Source organism: Danio rerio, chromosome 1 (assembly GCF_049306965.1).
Source record: "Danio rerio strain Tuebingen ecotype United States chromosome 1, GRCz12tu, whole genome shotgun sequence".
In the NCBI taxonomy this organism is placed as follows: Eukaryota; Metazoa; Chordata; class Actinopteri; order Cypriniformes; family Danionidae; genus Danio; species Danio rerio.
In genome coordinates, this window is record NC_133176.1 from 9589961 (window position 1) to 9615309 (window position 25349).

At 33.3% G+C, this 25349-nt stretch overlaps 1 protein-coding gene across 1 annotated transcript; it reads right to left on the reverse strand.

The window, feature by feature from the left end:
- Window positions 1-13: 13 nt before the first annotated feature.
- Window positions 14-25349, reverse strand: grapb (GRB2 related adaptor protein b). Its single transcript, NM_001030080.2, is given in 5 exon segments — window positions 14-2328; window positions 3215-3383; window positions 17936-18055; window positions 22357-22454; window positions 25006-25349. Coding segments are annotated over 5 exon segments (645 nt in total). The 5' UTR covers window positions 25084-25349; the 3' UTR covers window positions 14-2148.

The following is a 25349-nucleotide window of genomic DNA, read 5'->3' on the forward strand; positions in this document are numbered from 1 at the left end:
ATAGCAAAATATATTTAGTAAATAAAACTTTATTTTATCACTGGAGTTTGGAATTCATAGAGACCATGTGTGCTTTTACAACACATCTTTTCCTTATTAAGCAATGTTACACCTAACATTGGTATAATTTACAAAATTGCACATAGAAATTGTCAGTCCTGTTGAATGGATAATGAATACAGTATCACTTCTTGCGATCAAATTCACAGTGTGCAGGCAATTTAAATGTTAATCGGTGTGAAGATGAGTCAGCGTTTCACTGAATCAGATTTCATCACAGCTCAGAACAGTTGCTGCAAAGCCTTGCCTGCTGATACACTGGATTTTTTGTATATCAAAATAACAGTTTAACTTTCACAAAGCACATGTCAATATAATTTATATTACATTACCTGTTATAAATAAACCGATCATCATAGAAATACGTTTGCCACTCCAAAAATAATATTTTCTTATTATTGCTTATTTTTATGATCATCATGTTGACGTCATGGAGTCCCAAATGTTTTCATATGGTGTGGGTGGATCCAACATTTTTCAGTCAGAGGTCTTCCTGAACATACATATGAATGATAACAATCTGCTTACTCTAATGTGAAGCACAGAAATAGATATAATGTCATGAAAAAAGTACATATAATTTCCACATATTCTGTACAATACATTTTTATAAAATAAATTATTATTTTATTACATAATTACATTTCCTGTTAATATTACAAATGATTTGTTAACTTGTGTTTGGAAAGTAGCATTTTTATAATAATTCTAGTAGTCAAAGGGACATTTAAGTTATATTGTATTATCTGTATTATTATTATTATTATTACTATTATTGTTGTTGTTGTTGTTGTTATTATTACAACTATTATTATTATTATTATTATTATTGTTGTTGTTGTTGTTGTTGTTGTTGTTGTCGTTATTATTATTATTATTATTATTATTATCATTATTGTCGTTATTATTATTGTCGTTATTATTATTATTGTTATTACTGTTGTTGTTATTATTAGTATTGTCGTTATTATTATTATTATTATTATTATTATTATTATTGTTATTACTGTTGTTGTTATTATTAGTATTATTATTATTATTAGTATTGTCGTTGTTATTATTATTATTATTATTGTTATTATCATTATTGTCGTTATTATTATTGTTGTTATTATTATTATTGTTATTACTGTTGTTGTTATTATTAGTATTATTATTATTATTGTCGTTATTATTATTATTATTATTATTTTGAAGTGTTTAAACTGAACTGCAAACACTCCCCCAGTCTACCATTAGCTGTACTAAATATTAGCCCCGCCCTAAACTCACACCATTGGTTGAGCAAATGTTTTATAGCACCACAAACCCACAGTGTTTACAGAGACGGCATCAACATGCAAATGATTTAAGCTGTCTCTGCATATTAACCTAGGATTGAACAAAACATTTTCAAAGAAATTAATATTAAAAAACACAAAAAAATGTCATTAGTAATAAAAAGTAAATAGTAAATATAAGGATAAGTACAGAAAAAAAGAGATTTACTATGTACATATCAATTACACTACCTGGCAAAGGCTTGTCATCGATCCCAGATGTAAGATCCTAATTAAATAATTAAAAATCCCAAAAATATTTCATTGTGGTAAAATAAGCATAATCCAAAGGCCTTTGCCCTTTATATAAGCCACTTCAGATACAAATTGACCAACTAGAAGTCAAATTATTTGTTGTTCCTAAAACTTGGATAGGCGAAAAGACTTTTGTCAGGTAGTGTATATAGCAGTTCTGGTTTGAAAACAAAGCATTTTTTTGCAGAACATATTTAAATGAAATATATTTATGAAAGTATTTGAAAGAAGAAAAGACGGGAAGCTCGGATGACGGATGATCAATGAGTGCTGAATACTCAATTGTTACGATCTGCAAGGGTGTTACAAAACTGGCTTGTCGACAAGTTAAAACGGCTTTCTGATTTACTGAAAATGAGGATGATGCAAGTGCAGACTTTGACACCTGAGGTTTAATTCAAACCTTAATTACCAAACATTGATGCGAAAGGCTTAGCTCACCTTTAGATCTTTAAGGAGTGTGTGTAAATGTGTCTGAATATGCCTGTGCTGTAGAGGACGGTGAAGATGATGTTCAGTGGTAAATTGGCTGCACATATTCAGGTGGGAAGATGCCCACTCTTCCACGGCATCTACCCCTCCAGCACTGAGCATCCGAACAGTCCAGCAGGTCAATCACATCCCCGCGCAAGAAACGCAGATGAGTCACGTGATTAGATGTGAAGTCAAAGATGGCATGAGCATGACGCGGCCTCTGAAACACACACATTTAACAGGAAAAAATTAATGGTTTACTATTTATGACAAATCATGACAAAACTGTGAATATCCCAGCATTTAAGTGCCAGTTTACCAACTTTGAGATCCAAAAAACAACCCTGACTCTGGACCACAAAAGCAGTCTTACAGTATGTTGCACAGGTATATTTTTGGACAATAGCCAAAAATACATTGTATGAGGTAAAATGAACATTTTCCTTTAATGCCAAAAACATTTGAATATTAAGAAGTGATCATGTTCCATTAAGATCATTTGTAAATTTCATATTGTAAATACATAAAAACTAAATTTTTGGATAAAGATTAGCACTGGAATAGTATGCCACTATTGTTTAAAAAACTGATTATTGGAATAAATAAAAAAACTGTCTACAGTACAAGCTCTTCATCATGTCCAACATTTTAGTTTTATCATTAGCGCTACATCTCACCGGAAACCAATAGTTATCCTAATTTACCAATAAAGTGAAAAAAAAAAAAAAAAAAATATATATATATATATATATATATATATATATATATATATATATATATATATATATATATATATATATATATATATATTTGAAGTCATAATTATTAGACCCTCCTTTTTCCCCCCAATTTCTGTTTACCAGATAGCAGAGAGCAATAGTTTTATTAACTCATCTCTATTAACTGATTTATTTTGTCTTTGCCATGATGAAAGTAAATAAGTTTTTACTAGATATTTTTCATTTTTCAATTTAGCATTGATTCAAGAGATTTTTACATCCTCTACTGGCCAAACATGCTTTCGCTTTATAAATGTGCAGATCAGAGTTCAGCGGGGTTGAACTTTGGCACCTCAGTAAAGCTCAAAGAGTCAGTGCTGCTCTTACAGCTAATGACCCCTCTGGCTCGCGCAGGAACACCGTCCGCTCCTTGGCAATGCTGTTGATTCTGTAAAAATCCACCAGCTGGTTGAGGGAGCTGAACACTTCATCCCATATGAAGTACTGGCCCAATCCATCTTTCAGGACTTTAAAGTGCTGCACGTGGTCCCCATAACTGGAGGGAGAGAGAATTATTAGATTATATATTTAATTACAATGCAATTATAAGGGATAACATGTTCCACAAGAAAATACACACAATTTTTTTTTTCTGTTTTTGCTTGTTCAAACTACTTACTGTATTTAAAAATGAGCTGAAACAACAGAATTCTTGAGATTTCCTTGGGACAACTTAATTGTTTTGTTCAATCCACTTAAATTTGTAAAAACAATATAGTTAACCTAATCGAGTTGTGTTGGTACAACGAAGGAATTGTGTAGAATTCAGAATATTTAACAGATTCCTTTTGTTATATCAGCATTCTTATATCTGTGTCAGAGTTCACCCCAAATGTTCTATTTTTCCTTGCATAAATTACAATTTTACTTTCAAGAGAGAGAGAGAGAGAGAGAGAGAGAGAGAGAGAGAGAGAGAGAGAGAGAGAGAGAGAGAGAGAGAGAGTGATACTAAGTCTTGTTTACCTTTAAGTCGATAGATCTTGGCTTGATTTACCAGTTTGATAAATCAGAGCATGAAAGTGTTTGATTAAAGGATTTGCGCAATAAATCACACTTTGACATGTCAGCTCTCAGCAAGTTCTTGAATCACAGTGATGTCAAAGCACAGTGTTAATAACTTTAATCAAATTAGGACCTGAACAAGTCTGTTCTTATTCTCCTGCAGATATATTACAACATTTATTTCTCCCCGCATTTGTAGATTGAACAGCATATTAATAATAAATATGTTCAAAATGAATAAGAACCAGATTAATATGCAATGGCAAAATGTAAATGCATATACAGTCATGGTGCAAGAATACAGTAACTAAATGTCCTGTTGTACGTTTGCATGAGTTTAAATCAATGAGGGTTTTCTAGAAACAAACATCAGTACTTGTTCCTTCAAAAATTGGGTTATTTCAAACCAAATTTGGATGAAACATAGACAAATCCAAGCACTGAGTTGAGTTTTTACATTAAATGTTAAACAGTTTGTTCATACTGCACTAGTCTTTCATGAACCTTATTAACCAAAACATATACTTTGGTCAATTTTTAAAATATATATGTAAAAATATATCCACGCAGTATGCAAAAAAATAAAATAAATAAATTATTAAATTATTAAAATTAAATTATATATATAATAAATAATGCCTATCCTAGATACTTTCTTTCTTTATTTATAATTATATTATAAATGGTTATTTATTAGTTTTATTTATAGTTATATATTAGTTTTAATTATAAACTTAAACTTAATTGACTACGTTCTATAATTATTTTCAATTAATTAATTTAATTTTTTTAGATTCATATAATTTGTATAATTTAATATTTTTATAATGTATACAACTATTTTTTAAACAAATTTTGTTTTTTATTTATTACATTATTTACAAAACTGTTTAAATTACAATATCATATAGGAAAACTATGATTAGCATGATAAAATGAAACAATAATCCACTTCAAATTATGCAACATATTCATCATTATAGCATCAATATTTGTTCATCTGTTCCATATACACTAATACAATGTCATTTGTTATTTAAATTTTTATAAAATTTTTACTAATTAAAATTCAAGCAATAATTTAATAATTATTTTAACATTATTATATAAATGACTTAGTAAAACTATATGTTTAAATGTAAGTTGCCTTTTGTAAACAATTGATTAATCCTATTTTAATGGTAGTTTGTCATTACTCATTCTAGAGATGTTTAAAAAAAATCATCTGTGAGCATGTTTTTAATTGTTTGTGGTGTAGTTAGAAATGTGTAGGCGCTGACGCACCACCCCTGCGCCTGCGGCAGGTGTCTTTAATCACCTGATGACTCCACCCGACCACACCTGCTCTTAACACACACACACACACACACACACACACACACACACACACACACACACACACACACACACACACACACACACAGAGAGAGACACAGACATATGGATCACTCTGCTTGTTGAGACAGAGGTGGCAGAATGAGGAACTGCCTGAGGGATGTGGATCTGATCTGCAAGTGTAAGTTATGCTAAAGATCATCAAAACAACTGGGCAGCGACACTGACTCAAGTCTAATCACAGTCATTAGATATGACTTATTCCAGACCCATACAAACAATTCTCAGACACAAACTCTCTCACGTTCATTTACTCATTTTTGTATCGGATGGTGCTTTTCTGTATTTAAGATTTTAATCCCCAAACAACACCAACACACCTCTCGGTCAATCTCTGGTTCAAAATTAGCTAAATACCCTTCAGTTTAAATGTTTGAGGTTGATTTCGTGAGAAGTGTCTTTTGGTCGCCATGCAGTGCCGCGTTTATTGGATCAAAAATATACAGGAGTTTCAATAAACAGTCAAATATTTTTATAATTTAAAATGACTAGTTTCATGTTAATATATTTCAAACATTTATTTCTGCAATTCAACGCTGAACCTTTATTATCGTTATATCACACAAGTAGCAATTACAAAAAAGATGTGTTTTTATTCAGCAAGGATGCATTTAATTAATTTAATATTCAAAATGACATGCAATGCTCTATTTCAAACAAATGTTCTTGTTCTATTCTTATTAAAAAAAAGTTTTCAAAAGTATTTAAAGGGTCACGAAACACCAAAACACATTTTTTTAAACTGTAGACAGTCGTATATTTGTACCACACTGCTAAAATCAATATTAGGACACAATTATTTAGCTAAAAAGTAAAAATTGGTTGTTTTTGCATTATTTCGAGCAAATTCGTTCTTCCGGTTTGAAACAAATTTTTGAAGCTGCGTCTTGCCGATTAGGTACTTGCGTGTGTTCCAGCGTAAAGAGTAGATGTCTGTACCTGGGAGTACCTTATGACGTCTCTGAGTGTACAGCATTAATTTATGAGAAAGACTTGGTTCAAACTAATCAGTATCAAAACTAATCAAACTAATCCAATTAGTAGACTGCCTGCTTGTATATCTGTGATGCTGCTCCTTCAACAGACATTTAACTCACTATAAGAAATTTTGTATGTACATGTCAACTAACCCTAACCCTATCCTAACAGTCTACTTATAATCTAATGAGAATTAGTTGGCATGTAGATACAATGTAACTTAAATTCAACAAACGGACCATCAAAATAAAAATAAAAAAAATAAAAAATAAAAAGCTGAACGAGGAAGGTAAATTTGTTACATGTATTGATGTAATAAAGGCAAATGTTAAAATTGTTGTGATTTAAATATAATATTGGTTAAAATTTTCAATATCCAATCACAAAAAAACCTTGTGTGTTATTAAATTTGTAATATTAAACAAGTCATAAATAATTAACTGCTTCCGCAGGGAACATAAAATATGTCATAGATTTTAAAAGATTAATACAATGAAAGTGTAATGCAGTAAATCAGTTATGTGTTTACATTTAGTTTAGCAAAAATAGTAAATAGTAAATATTAGAATACATTTTCACCATAATTCACAGTAACATTAAAATTAATTTGATCACATAAAGATTAATTAGATGACATATTAAAAGGCTATTTTAGGGATCACATTGCAGCTCACTAATTAATTGAAAAGATTTCAGATTTAGACTTTAATGCATTTTAATAAGTGAAGGTCAGAATAAGTAACATCTTTAACACATATATACAGTATATACCTGTCAAACTGAATGACAATGCATTATTTCACCCATGTTTTAATACTTATTTTCACAAAAGTTCATTAAAACTTTGCTACACAATTATCAATAAACATAATTATTGACACTTCACTAGCAATGTGTATAAGGTCAATTCTGTGTTAACATTTATTTCATTTAGTTTAGCAAAAAGAGTGACTATAATACGTTTTCACCATGATTTAAAGTAACATTAAAATTAATTTGATCACATAAACATTAATTAGATGACATTAAAAAGACTATTTTAGGGATCACATTGCAGCTCACTAATTAATTGTAATAGGTGTTTTAATCCATTCAAATTTGGACTTTTTTTATACATTTTAAAAAGTAAAAAGTCAGAATAAGTAACATTTTTACCACATATATACAGTATATACCTGTCAAACTGAATGACGATACATTATTTCTCTCATGTTTTAGTTAATTTAACTTTGCTACACAATTTACAGTTATCAATATACACAATTTTTGACACTTTACTAGCAAAAACTAATTAAAATGCATTCTGTGTTTATAATGTCCATTCTGTTTAAAATTATTTCATTTTGTTTAGCAAAAATAGTTATCATAATACATTTTCACCATGATTTACAGCAACATTAAGATTAATTTGATCACATACGGATTAATAAGGATACAAGACTCTATTTTAGGGATCACAATGCAGCTCCAAAAACATAAATTAACTGTATTAGACGTCAATTCAAATTGAGACTTCTTTTATTTATTGTCACAAAAGTAAATAAAAACTTTGCTACACAATTACCAAATATTAATATACATAATTATCAACAATTTACTAGCAGTGTGAGCTGAAGCTGGTTGGGCTGCAGAGCTGTGGCCCTCCAGGAATTCAGTTTGAGAACATTACTGTAAATGTATAACTTGACGCAAACAACAAAATGAGATGTCTCGTTTTAGACCCAAAAACGTAGATAGTTCATTCCTGAATGATGAATAGTCAACACAGCATTCCAGCTGTGATAAATTACACAATAATTTAACAACCGACACAAAACACCTGTTCACCAGCAGCTGAGCACATTCCCTGAGGGTCTGCAGACATGACACATGAACATCTGATAATATTGTCATGTATTTTCTAATAGATAAACATCATGCTGGGTTTGACACAATCGATTTGTGTTAGGACAACAAGAAGGAATTAAGCTGGCTTTTTAGTTTTTACAAATTTTAGTGGATTGAATATACAATTAAATTGTCACAAACCTCAAGAATTGAGTTGTTTTAGCTCATTTTATATAAGTTGTTTGAACAAACAGTTAATCATTTTCGCAGTGTAAGTTAAAGAATTAATATTAGCAAAAAATATTTTGCGATTAAGAACTGCCACCGAGTAAAATTAATGATAATGTATATTTACTGTAATATTTTCAGTCTTACAAACAACAGTCAAACCAAGCGGTTTAAAGTAACGTATTATAAATCCTCAAAGATTATTGTAATTGAGTAGTTTTATCAGGAATTGTACTTTACTACCCTGCATCAGACGCTTTACAAATGCAGCAAACATGCACAGTACACTCTCAGAAATAAAAGTATGTGAGCTGTCACTGGGGTGGTGCCTTTTCAAAAGGTACACATTTGTACCTAAAGGGTTTATATTGGTACCTCAAAAGTTTATATTAGTACCTAAACTTTTTAAAAGGTACACTTTTGTACTTTTTAGGTTCTAATATATACCCTTGTGGTATTAATTTGGACCTTTTAGGTACAAATTTGTACATTTTGAAAAGGTACCACCCTAGTGACAGCTCACGTACTTTTATTTCCGAGAGTGGAACCATTAAAAGTGTCCATGAAGATGGAAAATAATGACATTCAATGATGGAGAGACTGTTCAGACTGACGAAGATGAAGGATGCCTGCTGTATGATGACTGAAATCGAGAAATAGCCTTAAACTATAACTAAATGCACTACAGAATGTTACTTTTCAAATCATACACAAATTGAACGCGGCCACAAATATTTAAGTTCAGGTTTGAGGATTTACAGCAGTGACTACAGGCCATCATTGAGACTAAGGGTGAACTACAAAGTATTGATAGATGGGTAAATATTGTCATGCTGACAGCTGTCTGGATTATTTTTGGTTGATTATAATCCATTACATATTGTACAATTCTACCCAAATTTATCTGACATAAATTTGAATTAGTGAGTTCTTGTCATATTTTAGTAGCTACAATTTTCTCACCTATGGAGAATAAACTGTGATAATGTGAGAAAACTGTCTGAGTAATTTCAGCTTAATTATATGAGCCACAGAAGGTCCGAAATTGCGTACTCAATAGATATTGCGTCTGAATTTGAATTTACAACTTGACCGTTAGAAAAGTACATTCTATACAGTATGAATGTATGAATGAAGCTTGAAGATACTACATTACCCATTTTTATTTAGCTGTATCAGTTGCGTCGCTTCACTGCCATTCATGAATTCTCTCGCAATGCATCATGGGACAGTGTACGATGCACACTTAAGAATCTCACCAGAAGTAGTAGGTCCTCCAGGTATTTCTCGCATGCTGTTTTTCAAATTCTATGAATTCGGACATACTACTCAGCTCACATACTGTTTTTAGCATACTATATAGTATAGAAGTATTCGATTTCGGCCGCAGCTAATGTCTTTATATTTGCGCTGTCAGTTTAACACACACTTTCTATGTTGCTAATGACTTTAAATAGCAGTAATCTTACTTTCGTTTTTACAACTTATAACTACTTTTTAAATTAGTTCATACAACTAGTTTTAGTTTTAATGAAAGAAGGTGATTTTTGGATGCCAAATATATAGAGGCACTATGGCTGATGGTGACTTGTTAGGATGGGTAAGTGTTTATAAGTCTTTTTAAAATGGTTATATTAGTGCCATGTGCTATTAGCATTTATGCTAGCAAGTAGGCTTTTTGGCTAAAATGTGTATAATGGTCAATTCTGTTTCTGTCAAACTATGTTACTAATATAGAGTAGCAATAATGACAATTTGTAACAGACTTGACAGAGTTGACAAATAAGATAATGAAACTATTAGTATAACAGGTGTTAGAGGTGATGATGAGCTGTTAACATATGAGTTGAATCCTTGGTCACATTAACATCTTAGTTGATGACTAAAATTGTTTCATGACTAGACATTATTTTGTAAAGACTTTGATATAATACAGTAGCATAATGTGTCATATCAACACACGTGTCATGTGCATGGGGGGATTTTGAAAGTAGGCAGTTAAACTATAGGTTCTCGACCTAAAGGTTGATTTATCGAAACAGAAATACTGATTATTACTGCATCTTTCCCTGTTTCCCCTTGCTTTTCTGTCTTGCTTCTCTCATCACACACATGTAAACAGAGAGAAACATCTGTGCTGGCCTCAGGTATTTCAGCTTGTTAAGAGTCTCTACGCTAATAATACCTGACAGGATTTGATTCATTGTGCTGCGACTGTGTTGCAACTGTCCCTCGATTTCTCTTTCTATTTCCTCCTCTCAGTCTCGATAGATTCAGACGTTTTAGGTCAGGTCTTCGGAGGTGTAAAGCGATCTAAAAATAATCATGTCCACCCTCCCAACACATGCCAAGCTTTTCAATACAATTCTACCAAGTGAGGTGAGCTGTAAATAAAAGGATGCTAATCCAGTCATTACTGTACTTTACATTATATGTTAATTATAATATGTTTATATTGGTTTATTCAATATAATTAATAATGAATAAACCAATATAAACATATTATTAACATAATAAACATGTAATATAACATATTATGCTGTAGCTCGGACATGAAAGTATGGTGAAAGAGAAAGCTAAATATTTTATTCAATTTTACATCACACTTGCATGCAAAATATGACAAAACATACAAATACCAGCACAATATCACGGCAACTTTTTGATTAAGTGGCTAATTTGCATTTATTTGTACAATTTTAAGTGTACATTTTAGTAAACTTTGCACATACCCCAATGAGTACATTGACAACAATAATCTGATTGTAATACGATTAAGACAATAATCTGATTAAGAGTCAACCATGTAAACAGCGATTTTTTAAAAATTTAATCCGATTAAGGTCATAATCGAACTAAATAGAAATTGGATTAAGGCATGTGGAGTATGCAGATTTTAGTCGCATTATTGAAGTGCAATCAAACTGTTACCTCCGTGTATGATTTTCGCTGCATTTTGCGACAGGATCGTTTATAAACACATGGCAGTTTGACGCTATTCTCTGCACCTACGGAGTCATTTGAGGACCACAGATACCTGCATCGCGAAATGCGAGGTTTTTCTCTCATATGGCATGCGGTATCAAATTCCATTAAAACAACACTCTTCCATCAGTACATACTCGCATCCAATACCTTGTTTGTCACGGGGGGGCATGCATGAAATGTTACCGATTGAAAGTGAAAGTGTCAAACTGCAATAAAAGTCTACAAATTAAAAATGAAACACACGATATACATAAAAAATCAGAAGGAAAACATGGATAGCATGGTGACGCAGTGACGTTTATCGATCTATGTGCTATATATGTGTAAAACGGGATCATGCAAGTAACATTCAAAAAGCAACTCATGTAAAGACCTTAATCATAATATTGTCTCATTCAGATTAAGGCAAATAATTCGATCACTGATGTCCATGTAAACATACACTGTAAAATAAACTTCGTAAATTTACAGTTTATTAAAAAAAACTTAAAATAATGGCCATTAAATTACAAAAATTTACCATAAAATAACAAAGGTTGAATTAAGTAATGTAATTAATTAATTGTCATTTAATGTTCGTTATTTTACGTAAAATTTCTGTAATTTAACAGCCATTATTTTACTTTTTTTTTCCGGCACCCCAGCTGGAAGAAATAAACCGTTAAGTTACAGATTTTTTTTTAGTCAATGATGGGTAAAGTTAGGGGTGAGTTTGGGGGCACACCTTTTTTTTTTAAAAATCATACATTTTCATATGAATGCAATCGTATGAGTTCAAACTAATTATTATTCTTTTTGACAATACGTAAAGTAGTTGTGTTTCCTCATGATATCAGGCTGGCAAATACAAATACAAATGCCTGTATGGAAATGTGTCAGAGGGACCCCAAAAAATGAGGGACCCGGCTGCTTCCTGTTTTGAGTTGATGGTGTTGTCAAAGATCTGAGAGTTTGTTTATTTTATTGTCCTGTTCATTTGGTGTATTTGGTATATTTTTAGACCTAATAATCTGTAATGGTGGAGCAGTGGGTAGCACAATCACCTCACAGCAAGAAGGTCGCTGGTTCGAGCCCTGGCTAGATCAGTTGGCACTTCTGTGTGGAGTTAGCATGTTCTCCCATGTTCGCGTGGGTTTCCTCCGCATGCTCCAGTTTCCCCCACAGTCCAAAGACATGCGATACAGGTGAATTTAATAGCTAAGTTAGATGTAGTTTTTGAGTGTGAGTGTGTGTGTGTCTGAATGCAATGTATGGATGTTTCCCAGTGTTGGGTTGCAGCTGGAAGGGCATCTGCTGAGTTGGCGGTTCATTCCACTGTGGTGACCCATGATTAATAAAGGGACTAAGCCAGAAAGAAAAATGAAAGAATGAATGAATGAATAATGTGTTCTGTACGTTTAGGGCATTAAAGAAAAAATCTCAACACAGCTCACTCTAAACAGGAAGCAACCAAGTTCATCACTTTTTGGAGTCCCCGACATATTTGCATTTGCAGTATATTTCTGTATTTTCATGTCTTGTGAAAATTTGCGTGTGCATGTGTTGTCAAATCGATTAAGCTGTTTTTTCATTTTGTTAGTAATTTTCTATTTGCATGTGTTTTCCTAACACGCAGCTTGTTTGAGCTCTCTAGGTCATCGTATGAAATAGATACAAAATCATGCTGTCTATTACTTTTTAGCTATCTGGGCTTAGCAATTAGTGGATAATACAGACCAAAACAACTTAAGTCAAGAATATCATTGGCCACATACACATTTCATCTAAATTCAGTTGTCAGTTCACCATTTAGTGCTTAATTTTGTTTTGTACACAATTCAGACATATGACACCTGAGTGCAACAACCATTTTTAACGCTCGAATTACACTGCTTTTACAAAGCTTATTGTGTGGGGAAGAAACTAGTTGTTAATGGTGTGTTTAAATGTGTATCAGAGCTGTGTGTCTTCTTTATGCACAGTGCAAATATAAATCACATGGACTAAGGTCAGTGTTGACTCATTCGGGTTGCCAGATCTTGGCAGGAAAAGAAACTGCAATTTAGAATAAGCCAATAATAAAATTAAACCCAAGCGCATTGTCTTGGAAAGAAATAACCTACACACCAAAATATCATGACCTGCAGCTTACTACTTTTTATCTCTAAAAACTAAATTGCATAAGCCCACAGGTGGTTAAAAAATTACTTGCATATTGAAAATATGCATCAATCTTAACTTTGTAGAGTGTACATGGGCATTGTGTGTGTGTGTGTACTGTACAATGACACAATGTAATACAATGTAAAATCTGTGCAATACTATTGTATTATAACTATTTAAATAACTGTTTTAAATGTAATGCATGTTAAAACAAATACAGTATTATACACTCACTGGCCACTTTTTTTTTAGGTACTCACTGGCCACTTTTTTTTAGGTACACCTTACTAGTACCAGGTTGAACCCCCTTTTGCCTTCCAAACTGCCTTAATCCTTCTTGGCATAGATTTAACAAGGTACTGGAAATATCCCTCAGAAATGATGGTCCTTATTGACATGATAGCATCACGCAGTTGCTGCAGATTGGTCAGCATCACATCGATTATGCAAATCTCCCGTTCCATCACATCCCAAAGGTGCTCTATTGGATTGAGTTCTGGAGACTGTGGAGGCCATTTGAATACAGTGAACTCATTATCATGTTCAAGAAACCAGTCTGAGATGTTTTACGCTTTATGACATGGCAGCAGATCGTCTTGATCATGTCTACATGTCTAAATGCATTGAGTTGCTGTCATGTGATTGGCTGATTAGAAATTTGCGTTAACGAGCAGTTGGACAGGTGTACCTAATAAAGTGGCCGGTGAGTGTATATTCCTGTGATGGTATAAATACTATACTAAATCGATTCTAAAGCTTTTAAAGTCTCCAAGTGTCATCTGAAATGTTATTTTTAAAACTCGGCTTAACGTTGTGACCCCATCACCACATTTCTAATAGTCTATGGGTTGTAATTCATAGTTCCTTACATATACTTCTACTTATATTAGCATACTACACACATGGTATTAGCTTCTTAGCAAGTACGTTTAGGTTTGGCATATTTAAAAGGTTTCAGTTTCCACCAGCATATCCCTGCACTGCTTAAATAGGTTCTGGAGTGCTGGGAGCAAAAGGATTACATCACAGCAACATGCTACCATGCACTCCACTCTAATTAGACTGTATTAATGAAGAGCCGGATAGAGTAACAAGGACACGCATTACCATACGCATATGCAAGAACACTCATGTCCGCTGTCGACAGTTGCAGCACATGCAGGGAATAATTAAAAGCCTTCATAGTGAAAAAATGTATTTGGGTGACTCTAGGTAGTGTAGGTATATTTGGTTTCCACCGTCACTCACTATTATTATTATTATTTTCAAATTATAGTATTTTTTAAATTATTTGAATAATATGTTATTCATTGTCTCAATATCTTACAGGCCATAAAAAAATGTGGTCCCACTTTATATTAAGTGTCCTTAACTAATATGTACTTGCACAGAAATTAATAATTCGTTACAATGTATTAATTATGTAAATACATGAATTTACTGTGTACTTATGCTTAATTAAATACCTGTATGCAAATACATCTGTAATTAACTTCTGTAATTACATTCGTAAATACACTGTTGACCCTCTCTTACACCTCAACACACCCTTAAACCTACCCATACCACCAAACCTGTCCATAACCCTACCCCTATCCCAACTCACGAGCACCACAAGTGTTCTCAAATACAGTATGAACACAGTAAGTACGATTTATTTATTTTTTGATGCAAGTACATAGTAGTTAAGGACACTTAATATAAAGTGGGACCAAAAATGTTTCTGCAAAAGGAGTGTCTTATACACCTAAAAAGATTAGTCAATGATATGTTTCCCTATGAAGTCTTAACGCTACATTATATTTCTGCTTTGAGTGATCGGCGTGACCCAGGGTTCCTGCCTTGCGCGTAGTCGTGCATTTATACTTCTGCGTGCTATCTGTGTTGCTCTGCAACAACACTTCAGAAAAGCTAGCTGGCATTAGGCTTTTAAGTTCCTCTGTGTCGAGTTTCTTTGCAGGTGTTTTGTTTTTTCTGAACGCTACCTTAATGCAGTGGTTCCCAAAGTGGGGGTTGGGACCCCTTGGGCGGTCGCAGGACAATAATGGGGGTTGCTTAGTGATCTCAAAAAATCTAACTAATTTTATTAAACTATTAGAATGACCATATTTTAATATTTTATCCTACTAAAGAAAAAAAATGTAGTTAATAGTTATATTAAAAAAAAAAACATGCAAATAAAAATCCATTAGCCTTTCGATTTTTTGCGAGCCCTGGGGTGATTGTTATATTAAGAAGACAGTACATTGATTTTATGGCACCAGTTTAAACTTTCTGACACCTTTATGACACTAACGTACATTAAAGTAAATACAGGCTACAACTGAAGATGGAGGATGGTCTACAAGTGGTGTTCTTCACAATTAAATGATGAATACACTTGGGCCTATTGGTATGTGTGCGCCACTGTGAGCAAGGTTTATACAGTATAATAACCACCTCAGAGGATATTGGGGGTCGCGAGTCACTGGTATTGTAATTTTGGGGGTCGTGGGCTGAAAAGTTTGGGCACCCCTGCCTTAATGTACAAGTAGCTAAAACTCGCTCTTTCAGAGGCGGGAACCGGCAGACGTGCAATAACATTAATCATAAGGGTAAACACAAAACAAAAGCCTACATCTAGAGCTCCTTCATGGGACTCAACACTCACTCCATCGGCTTGCGGCTCTCAGCACCGCCCACACTCGTTAGTGGCAGTGCTACCAAGCCAACCTAGCACAGAGCTTGCGCTAGATGTCGTTGCAACATTTAGGTTACGTTTTTTGAGAGGTGTGTGCTGGTGTTATCCACGGCAAGGGATATGCCACCGCATGATGGCTGTGTCGGACCATACGTGTTCTCTTAACGAAGAAGTATAAATCAGCCTTTAGTGTGTAATTAAAATATTTTTATTTAAATGTCTTTCTGTAATATTTTTTATTTTATTTTATTTTATTTTATTTTACAACATTAAATTGTTTAAAAAGGTACTTTTATCTTATAAAAATGTGTGTCAGTAAAATTTCAGTTCTGTTTACCATATTTTACTTTAAACCAATGGTCTCAAACTTAATTCCTGGAGGGCCACAGCTCTGCACAGCTTGGCTCCAACCACCTCCAACTCACACCTGCTAACAGTCCTTAGTAGTCTTGAACACCTTGATTAGTTTGATCAGCTGTGTTAGATTAGGGTTTGAGCAAAACTGTGCAGAGCTGCGGCTCTCCAGGAATGCAGTTTGAGACCTATGATCTAAACTTATGGAATGATCTACCATAACTACAGTATGTAAAATGCAGGAAATCATGTCACATTCTCTAACTGATATGATCTGAAGCACTGAAAGGCATGTGTGCTCTTTTTGAGGAAGTATTTTTATCAGAAAAGTTCTTACTCCAAGAGTTAGTTTGTAAAAAGTCAGATCTGTTAACAAAATATTAAAAAGAACAGAATTGATCGCAGATTACAGAGTGGGTTGTTTAATAGTTCCAACTCTTTTAGAAATGCCATCATTAGTGCCATGTGCTTTTAGCATTTATGCTAGCAGTTTTTGGCTAGTAGGTTTAAAACGGTCAATTCTGTCACCATCAACAAAGTCAATAAACAATACAATTATTATTATTATTATTATTATTATTATTATTAGGGCCAAACAGAATCTGCTGACATTTTTTGTTATTTCTGTGACGAATTTTGTAAAAAAAAAAAATTTGCAGATTTATGAGGAATGATTTTAGGAGTATCATAATTAAAAACTTAATATTTGAAATAAAAAAATTATAAGTTTTTAATGTTGATATTTAATGTTTACAATCCAAATCCAGTTAGATTTACTTATTTGGTAAACAAAACAAGTCCCTCATATAACATTGATACTGTATATCTACTAAAAGCCATATTACCTTACAAACTGTATTGTCAATAAATCAAATGAACATTTTCATATAAGTCAATAATATTACTGAAATTAGTTTAAAAACTGAATGAATATAATTTTTACTTTTAAATTTCATAGTAAATGAATACTTAAGTAAATAAATGGTTTCAATAATTGGCTAAAAGTCTGTGGAAATCTGCGAATTTCTGCGCGCACAGATTCTGTGTGGGTCTGATTATTAGTAGTAATACTGAATTATTAGATTTGAATATGATTTAGCATATTTTAAATAATAACTGTTTGTGATTTACTAATTGTTCTATTTTTTTTTTATATATATATATATATATATATATATATATATATATATATATATATATATATATATATATATATATATATATAATTACCTTAACTTCCCGATTTTGATTGGAATGCAATAATGTGCATTTTATGTAAAACTTCTTTTCACAAAACCTACTGTAAAAAGCGCAATACAAATAAACTTAAATTTATTTTTATTTTATTTTATTAATTTTTTTTTAATAAATGCACATTGTATTTCTAATGAAGAATATAAAATGTCAGTGTTAGTGTTATCTGTATAGTCCAGGGAAGGCAGGATCCATCTGACCTGACAGACACAGAAAACTCTCCTGGTGTGCTCTCGCTCTCCCGAATGAGAAACGCTCCACACTCCAGCGGCCTCAGACGGTTTTCTGCAGCCTGACGGGAAATTCCACCCACAAACCACCTGTGAAACACAAGCTCATCTGTCACATCACAATCATATTGCATATTTATGTCTGTCAATACAGTAAACGTTACATAAACGATTCTTTGATCAAAAAATCATACTTAAAAATGCTTGATTTTGTTTTGAGCACTGATATGAACCTTTATTTTATATATGATGCATTTGAGGTACATTTCATCATTTTGATTCATTGTTTTAGAAACTAACCTTTGACCTTGTGCCATGCATGTTGAGCTACAGAAATATTAAGTTGTTACTACGATAATGTTACATTTTTCACAGCCAATAATTTTAAGTTAAGATTTTCAAGTTCGGCGACGCAATGGCGCAGTAGGTAGTGCTGTCGCCTCACAGCAAGAAGGTCGCTAATTTGAGCCTCGACTGGGTCAGTAGGCCTTTCTGTGTGGAGTTTGCATGTTCTCCCTGTGTTCATGTGGGTTTCCTCCGGGTGCTTCGGTTTCCCCCACAAGTCCAAAGACATGCGGTACAGGTGAATTGGGTAAGCTTAAATATTCCATAGTGTGTGTGAATGGATGTGTATGAATCCGCTGCATAAAAGCACATGCTGGATAAGTTGGCAGTTCATTCCTCTGTGGCAACCCCAGATTAATAAAGGGACTAAGCCGCACAAAACATAATGAATTAATTGTCAAGTTCAAAATAATTCAGCGAATTTAATACATGAAGATCTACAAATGGCAAAATTCTTCACTTATATTTTTTGTTTTTGAGTTCTGATGGATTGGTTTGTTGTATGCGTATTGTATTTCTCTCATCAGATATATCAGTAAACCTGCCATTTTTATGCTTAGTAAGTATATCTTTAGCAGCATTCACTGTAAGCCAACATTTATGAATGGTTGAATGATCAGAATCATCATTTTGCAGTACAATAATTAGTTATGGAAATTTTGGTGGATATATCCAATGCAATATCAAGGTAATTTTAATTTGGTAGCTACTGTAATTTGTATGAATTTGTATGATCTTATATGTACATTCTAGTACAATTTGCTCATGTGTTGTTTAGGTGCACAACTTCTTTTAAAGATTGTACAGCAAACAAATCATTTGTACAAATGAAATTGTATGAATTAGCCACTTTTCTGACAAGTTACATTTCGTTTTATATCGGGCAGGAATTTGACCCCCCTAATTAACAATTGATCACCCCTGAAGGACATAAAAACAAGACGTATGGGGTTTGGGGGGATGGGGGTTGCTTTCTTTGATCTCTAATCTATTTCTTAAAGATTATCAATTAAAAATGTATAATATAAATATACATTTAAACCCCTCCCCCTACTCATAATGGTTCATACCATTGTGAATGCATAATCAAACCAATTATTGCTAGGAAAAATATCATTTAACAGTCTGAAACTGGCCGTTCTAGAGCACTGATAGACATCTTAAGTATTCACAAAACACAAAATATGTGTTTATATTTGCATGTAGCCTAAAAAAAATAAATAAAAAGACATAATTTGTAGAGTTTAACCTACAGTAACCTCTAAAATAGTCACTATTTGATTCACGGAAGCATGTATTACCAAACTACTACCGACTGTCAATGTATAATTTGCAAACTATCGATAACCAAATGTACTTTATATTTGGTATTCAAAATTGATATACAGGCCAATAAATCTTGAATTTATTTTTTTTACATTAAAAACAGAACAAAAAGGCATACAAATACAGTGGACTGTTATATTACAACCATAACTGCACAAAACGAGAAAACAGCAAGAACTCATGTAGACCTTTCTTTTCCCAAAATCAATTACAAAATCGCAGTTCAGGAGTTTTCAAGAAGAGAGCACACACACATTTCTCCAGCAACCACAACATTTGAATGTATTTTTTGTTGGAATAAGCCTACACTGAAAAATTGATTTGTAGTTCAGTCCCTGTCGGCCTCTTCCCAACACGCACTAGGGCATGTATAATTAATGTGGTGGCAACATTTGGCCATTTGCCAGTTTTATTGTTGCTGATTTGTTTCCTCTGGGTGCTCCGGCTTCCCCCAAAGTCCAAAGACAATTCATGGATGAATTGGATGAACTAAATTGGCAGTGGTGTTTGAGTGTGTATGGGTGTTTCCTAGTACTAGGTTGCAGCAGGAAGAGCATCCGCTGTGTAAAACATATGCTGTATAAGTTGGCGGTTCATTCTGCTGTGGCAACCCCTGATAAATAAAGGGACTAAGCCGAAGGAAAATGAATGATTGAATGAATGAAACTTTTGCTTAAAGTTTAATAAATTAATTTTAATTATTACATATAAATTTCATAAAAAGTTTTACCTTTGACATTGCTGTTGTTTGCACCATGCTCTAAATATTAAGCGACCAAAACACCTATTACAACAGTAATGATAATTATTTCACAGATGACTTTAAAAGGAATAATGTAAAACTCTTCCAACCTGAAACAATTTCTTCTGTGATTTGTGAGAAGTATATTGTCTTATTGATATCATAAATGCAAAGTGAGCAAACCTCATGATTACGTAGCTCTTAACTGCATTGACTGTAAGCCAGTGGTTTGATCTCATTCACTCCTCTGGTTTATATACAGTCGTGAATTTTAACAGCCTCATCCCTTTAAATCAGATGTAAATGGTTGCTTTTCAGTCATAAACTGCTCTGTTCAGATCAAGCCAAAGCATGTCTGTTGGGCTTGGGTCTGAACTATTGCCAATCGTTTACATAAAAAATAATCATCCACGTCATGCTTAAATTTCAGGGTGAGGAAGTCCTTATTTAGTCCTTACCTCGAGGAGTTTTACCTGCAGTTTCAGTGCTCGTCAACACTGTCAGGAAAACCACACCTACAGCAGAGTCGTGTGACATCACAGCAGGTGTATTGCTGGGAAATCCCTAATTTGCATGGGTTATGGGGAGCTTAACCTTTTTGGAAATGTTAGCTTGTGTAATACATGCATCTATAAATCAAATTAATGTATTTATGTAAATTAAATAATAGTATAATAGTAGAAAACATGTAGTTTTGTGGGACATTTAGTGTATTCTGACCGCATCCTGTGATTAGCTATTTCAGATGTTACAGTAGGTCAAACTTAACTAACTATGTATTTAATTTGACTTTACTTTTAGGCTATTTGTAAAAACTAACTTCTATTTTACGAGAAAACAGTCTTGTGAACACTTACGATGCCTGTCGTTGCTCTGAATCTGACGGTTTCAGACTGTTGAATGTTTTCAGCATACTGTTTGGCGCGATTATGCATTCATAATGGTATGAACCGTTATAGGGGTGGTCAATGTATATATTATCTATTGTTTTAATAATTAACATGTTTGTACTTAAAATACATTACTTCTCTTGGTATTAGAGGGCATCCTTCCACCATACATCTCATTTTGATGTCCTTCGGGGGGAATCAAGCGTTAATTAAGGGGGTCAATTCCTCCCAAACCCCCCTTGTAAATCGCACCGTGGTTAAGGTTAGGGTTAAGATCAAGCCGCTTCTGTTGTAACTGATGTACATTGGATTCAGTACACATAAGCTTAAACTTCATTTTAAACCAGCAGAAAATCCAACACCACCATTCCTAGACTGGATCTGATGCAATCCTCATCCACAAAGTAAACGTCTATCAAACACTCGGTGGAGCACAGACTACAAGAGATATCAGGAACACAGAGCGAAGGCGAGAATATTAGTGAGAAATGTCCTACTTTCAATATCAGGCACACATAACACCACAACAATGTGCTCTGAATGTGTGAATAAGGAAATTTTTTTAAAGGGTGTTTAAAAGATTTTTGTCTATACTGTTTCCTTTTTTGGCATAAAACTTTAGCACTTATGCCCAATAAAGAATTAAAAAGAAGAAGACTTTAAAGGTTTTTGGAAAATAATGGAGAGAATTTGCTTGTCTTTAAGTATCCTAAATACAATGAAACATTGTATAATTTTTTTGTATCACTTTGACAACACACCATTTAAAACATCCATTGTAAAATATAGAAACAATACAGACATAAAGTGTTTTTTTTTTAGTATATTCTTAATGAAGATTCAGTAAGGAGTTTTTAAAAAGTGAAAAAATTATAACATTTTCTAAAAACTTTTAGAAACCATTATGGAAAAACTTCTGTCAAAGATATTTATGTAAAATGTTCTTCATGGCACCATCGATGTCATTAAAGTACCTTTCTTTTTTTTTAAACGTGTACACTGAAACAACATGTTATAAAAATCTAAATAACAAAATGAATGTTGCCTTATCATTCACACATAAAGCTAGATGCTAATGTGATACTTACGTGTGAGGTCTTACATTGATATAGTTCTTCGGGACATAGCCTCGTCTACCCAACAGCTCTGCCGTGTACCAGTTTGGATCATCATCCATGTTGGTCACCTAAAATAAACATTTAAAAAAATGATAAATAAACATAAGCAGCGCTCATATTTCCCCACCTTACTTAGGAATACAGTAGGCCAGGTTTCATAACAATTCATCAAATTTGCGGGTTACCAACTGATTCACTTGGTAATAACTGGTTAACCTGACACAAGCATTTCTCTGTACCAAAGCATATACAAAAATAGGATAACAGAAATTTGTAGATTTCTTAATATGTGATGTATGTAAATACTTTATATTGAATTTGCAATAAACATCTGAAAATATCGATTTAACAATTTTGATTAAACCAATTTATAGGTAGACAAAACAAAATGGCAGCTATGACCGTTCTGTAAAATTCTAAACATATTTACAAAATTTCACCTTTGTAAATCCTACACTCTAACATATTGCTGGGTTGTTGTGGTAACCCAATGTTGAGTTAAATATGGACCAACCCAACATTTGATCAATTTTTTATTAAATTTAAATGACACTCTTTCATTGGGAGCAGAGAGAGGGGAAAGATCACCGGGAATCAAACTCGGGTCGCCATGAGCACCTTGGTGCTATATGTCACCAACACTTAACAATTAGGCTATTGGCCCCGACTAAAATGGCACTTTTAACAACAATTGGGTTTGTGTTCGACTTGACATTAGGTTACAACTTTAGTGTGTATATACATTCATTCATTTTCCTTTGGTTTAATGCCATTATTAATCAGAGGTCGCCACAGCGGAATGAACCACCAACTTATCCAGCATATGTTTTACACAGCGGATGCCCTTCCAGCCGCAACCCAGTACTAGGAAACATCCATACACACTCATTCACACACACTACGGCCAATTTAGTTTCTTCAATTCACCTATAGTGCATGCCTTTGGACTCTGGCCCAGCTGGGACTTGAACCAGCGACCAGGCGACAGGGCAAACCACTGAACCACCGTGTCACCCCTTAGCTTGTATATATAATAAAAAGTATCTATATTTAATGTAATATATAAAAAGTGTCTATAATCTGTTTATAAATATTTTAAAATCTGAGTAGATGGTCTAGATCAGTGGTTCTCAACCAGCATCAAATCAGTGGTTCTCTTTTAATAGGCTAAACTGTTAATTTAATTTAATTTAATTTAATTTAATTTAATTTAATTTAATTTTATTTTATTTTATTTTATTTTATTTTATTTTGCTTTTTTTATATTATTTATCAATGCTTGTTATGTATTCTATCATTTGAAGCTAATCTCCCCATATTTGTAATGGTTGTTGGGCGCGTTTCCAGTATTTTCCCAATGTTTACAGATTACAAAAAGCCTACTCTAACGCACAGTGAGCAAATCTGATTTCTAATTTAAATATGTAAATCTAAATCTTAAAATACAAGTTAATTTTTAGATTTCAAAGATAAAAAATGAAGTCATATGTACAAACATCTATTTCAAAATGTATTAAAAAGAGTTTACTAGTCAAATAAATATGAAGACATTTAGCCTATATTTTATGAGATCCAAGGAACATTTCCAGCTTTTGATGATCAGGCTACTGTATGTAAATACTTTACAATTAGTTTTCTTTTTCCTTTTTTTTTTTTTTGAAAGCACAGTGTAATGTTAATGTTCAAACTATTTGTAATGTTTGAAGTGGCTGACAATAATACATATTCATAATAATAGGAATTAATCTAACTTGATTTTGAACTGTGCAGAAATGTGGCTGCTTAATTAGCCCTATACGCTACTGTATTTATGGTGGTACTTGGAGAGATTTTTTTCTGAGGTGGTACTTGATGAAGTTATGAGTTAGAGAACCACTTATCTAGATTACATCATGGACATGTCAGTCTACAAATTAACAGTATTTACAGTTAAAAATACAATAATTTATTACAGTGTAGTCAGGGGCGTAACAAACAAGGGGGACGGTGGGATACGTCCCCCTCACTTTTAGAGACAGACCATTTAGAAACAGGTGATTTTTAATAATCATATGAACGTAAACTTTTGGATCTCATGCAGCTGTCCCCTCCACTTTTAAAATGTCAGCTACGCCCCTGAGTGTAGTGTAAATTTTAAAGTTTTAAAACATTTAAAAGTCTCCATGGTAAATATGTAAAAGCCCTAGACAAATTTGGTAATCAAAAATTAAAAACAGTTTGCAAAACCATGCAAATGATCTGCCTCATGCTTAATAATATACAACTGACCAGGCTATAGTGCTTTACTTGACTGTATAAATCTACCCTGACAAACATATTATCCAAAAATAGGTCTGTTAGTAGACAATGTGAGTTAATCCATGATTAAAACATCCTCAGACAAGAATGTCTCTCATAAGCTCCAACTCTTCAAATACCACCACATCCACAAACACAGATCCTCACTCTCCAAAAAAAGTAATCTGGTATTTTTATTCTTGAACCCTGCAGCATGCACACTGCAGTCTGATTGTTTCATTCAAGTTTTTACAGTCAATTTTTGCACACACACACACACACACACACACACACACACACACGCACACACACACACGCACACACACTCAAATTCAGACTCACCTTGAGGATTTCACCCTTCTGGAAACTGAGCTCATCACATTCAGTGGCTCTGAAGCTGTACAGCGCCTCAGCCTCCATTGAAGAAGGAGCAGAAAGAAGAGAACAGACGGCCACTGAAGTGGAGATGTGGATGAAAGCAAGAAAGAGTGAGGAGAGAAAAGGATGGGGCGAGCACAAATGGAGAGAGATTAAATGGATATGTGTAATGGAGAGGGTGAATGAGGAGAGTAATCTATGGAGGGATGGTGGAGCGACTACAACATTCGGCGAAAAACTGAGGAAGCAGAAATGTGATGGAGAATCTGAGTGAAAAATGTGTGTCTGCCGTTGTACAGCTGTGCACT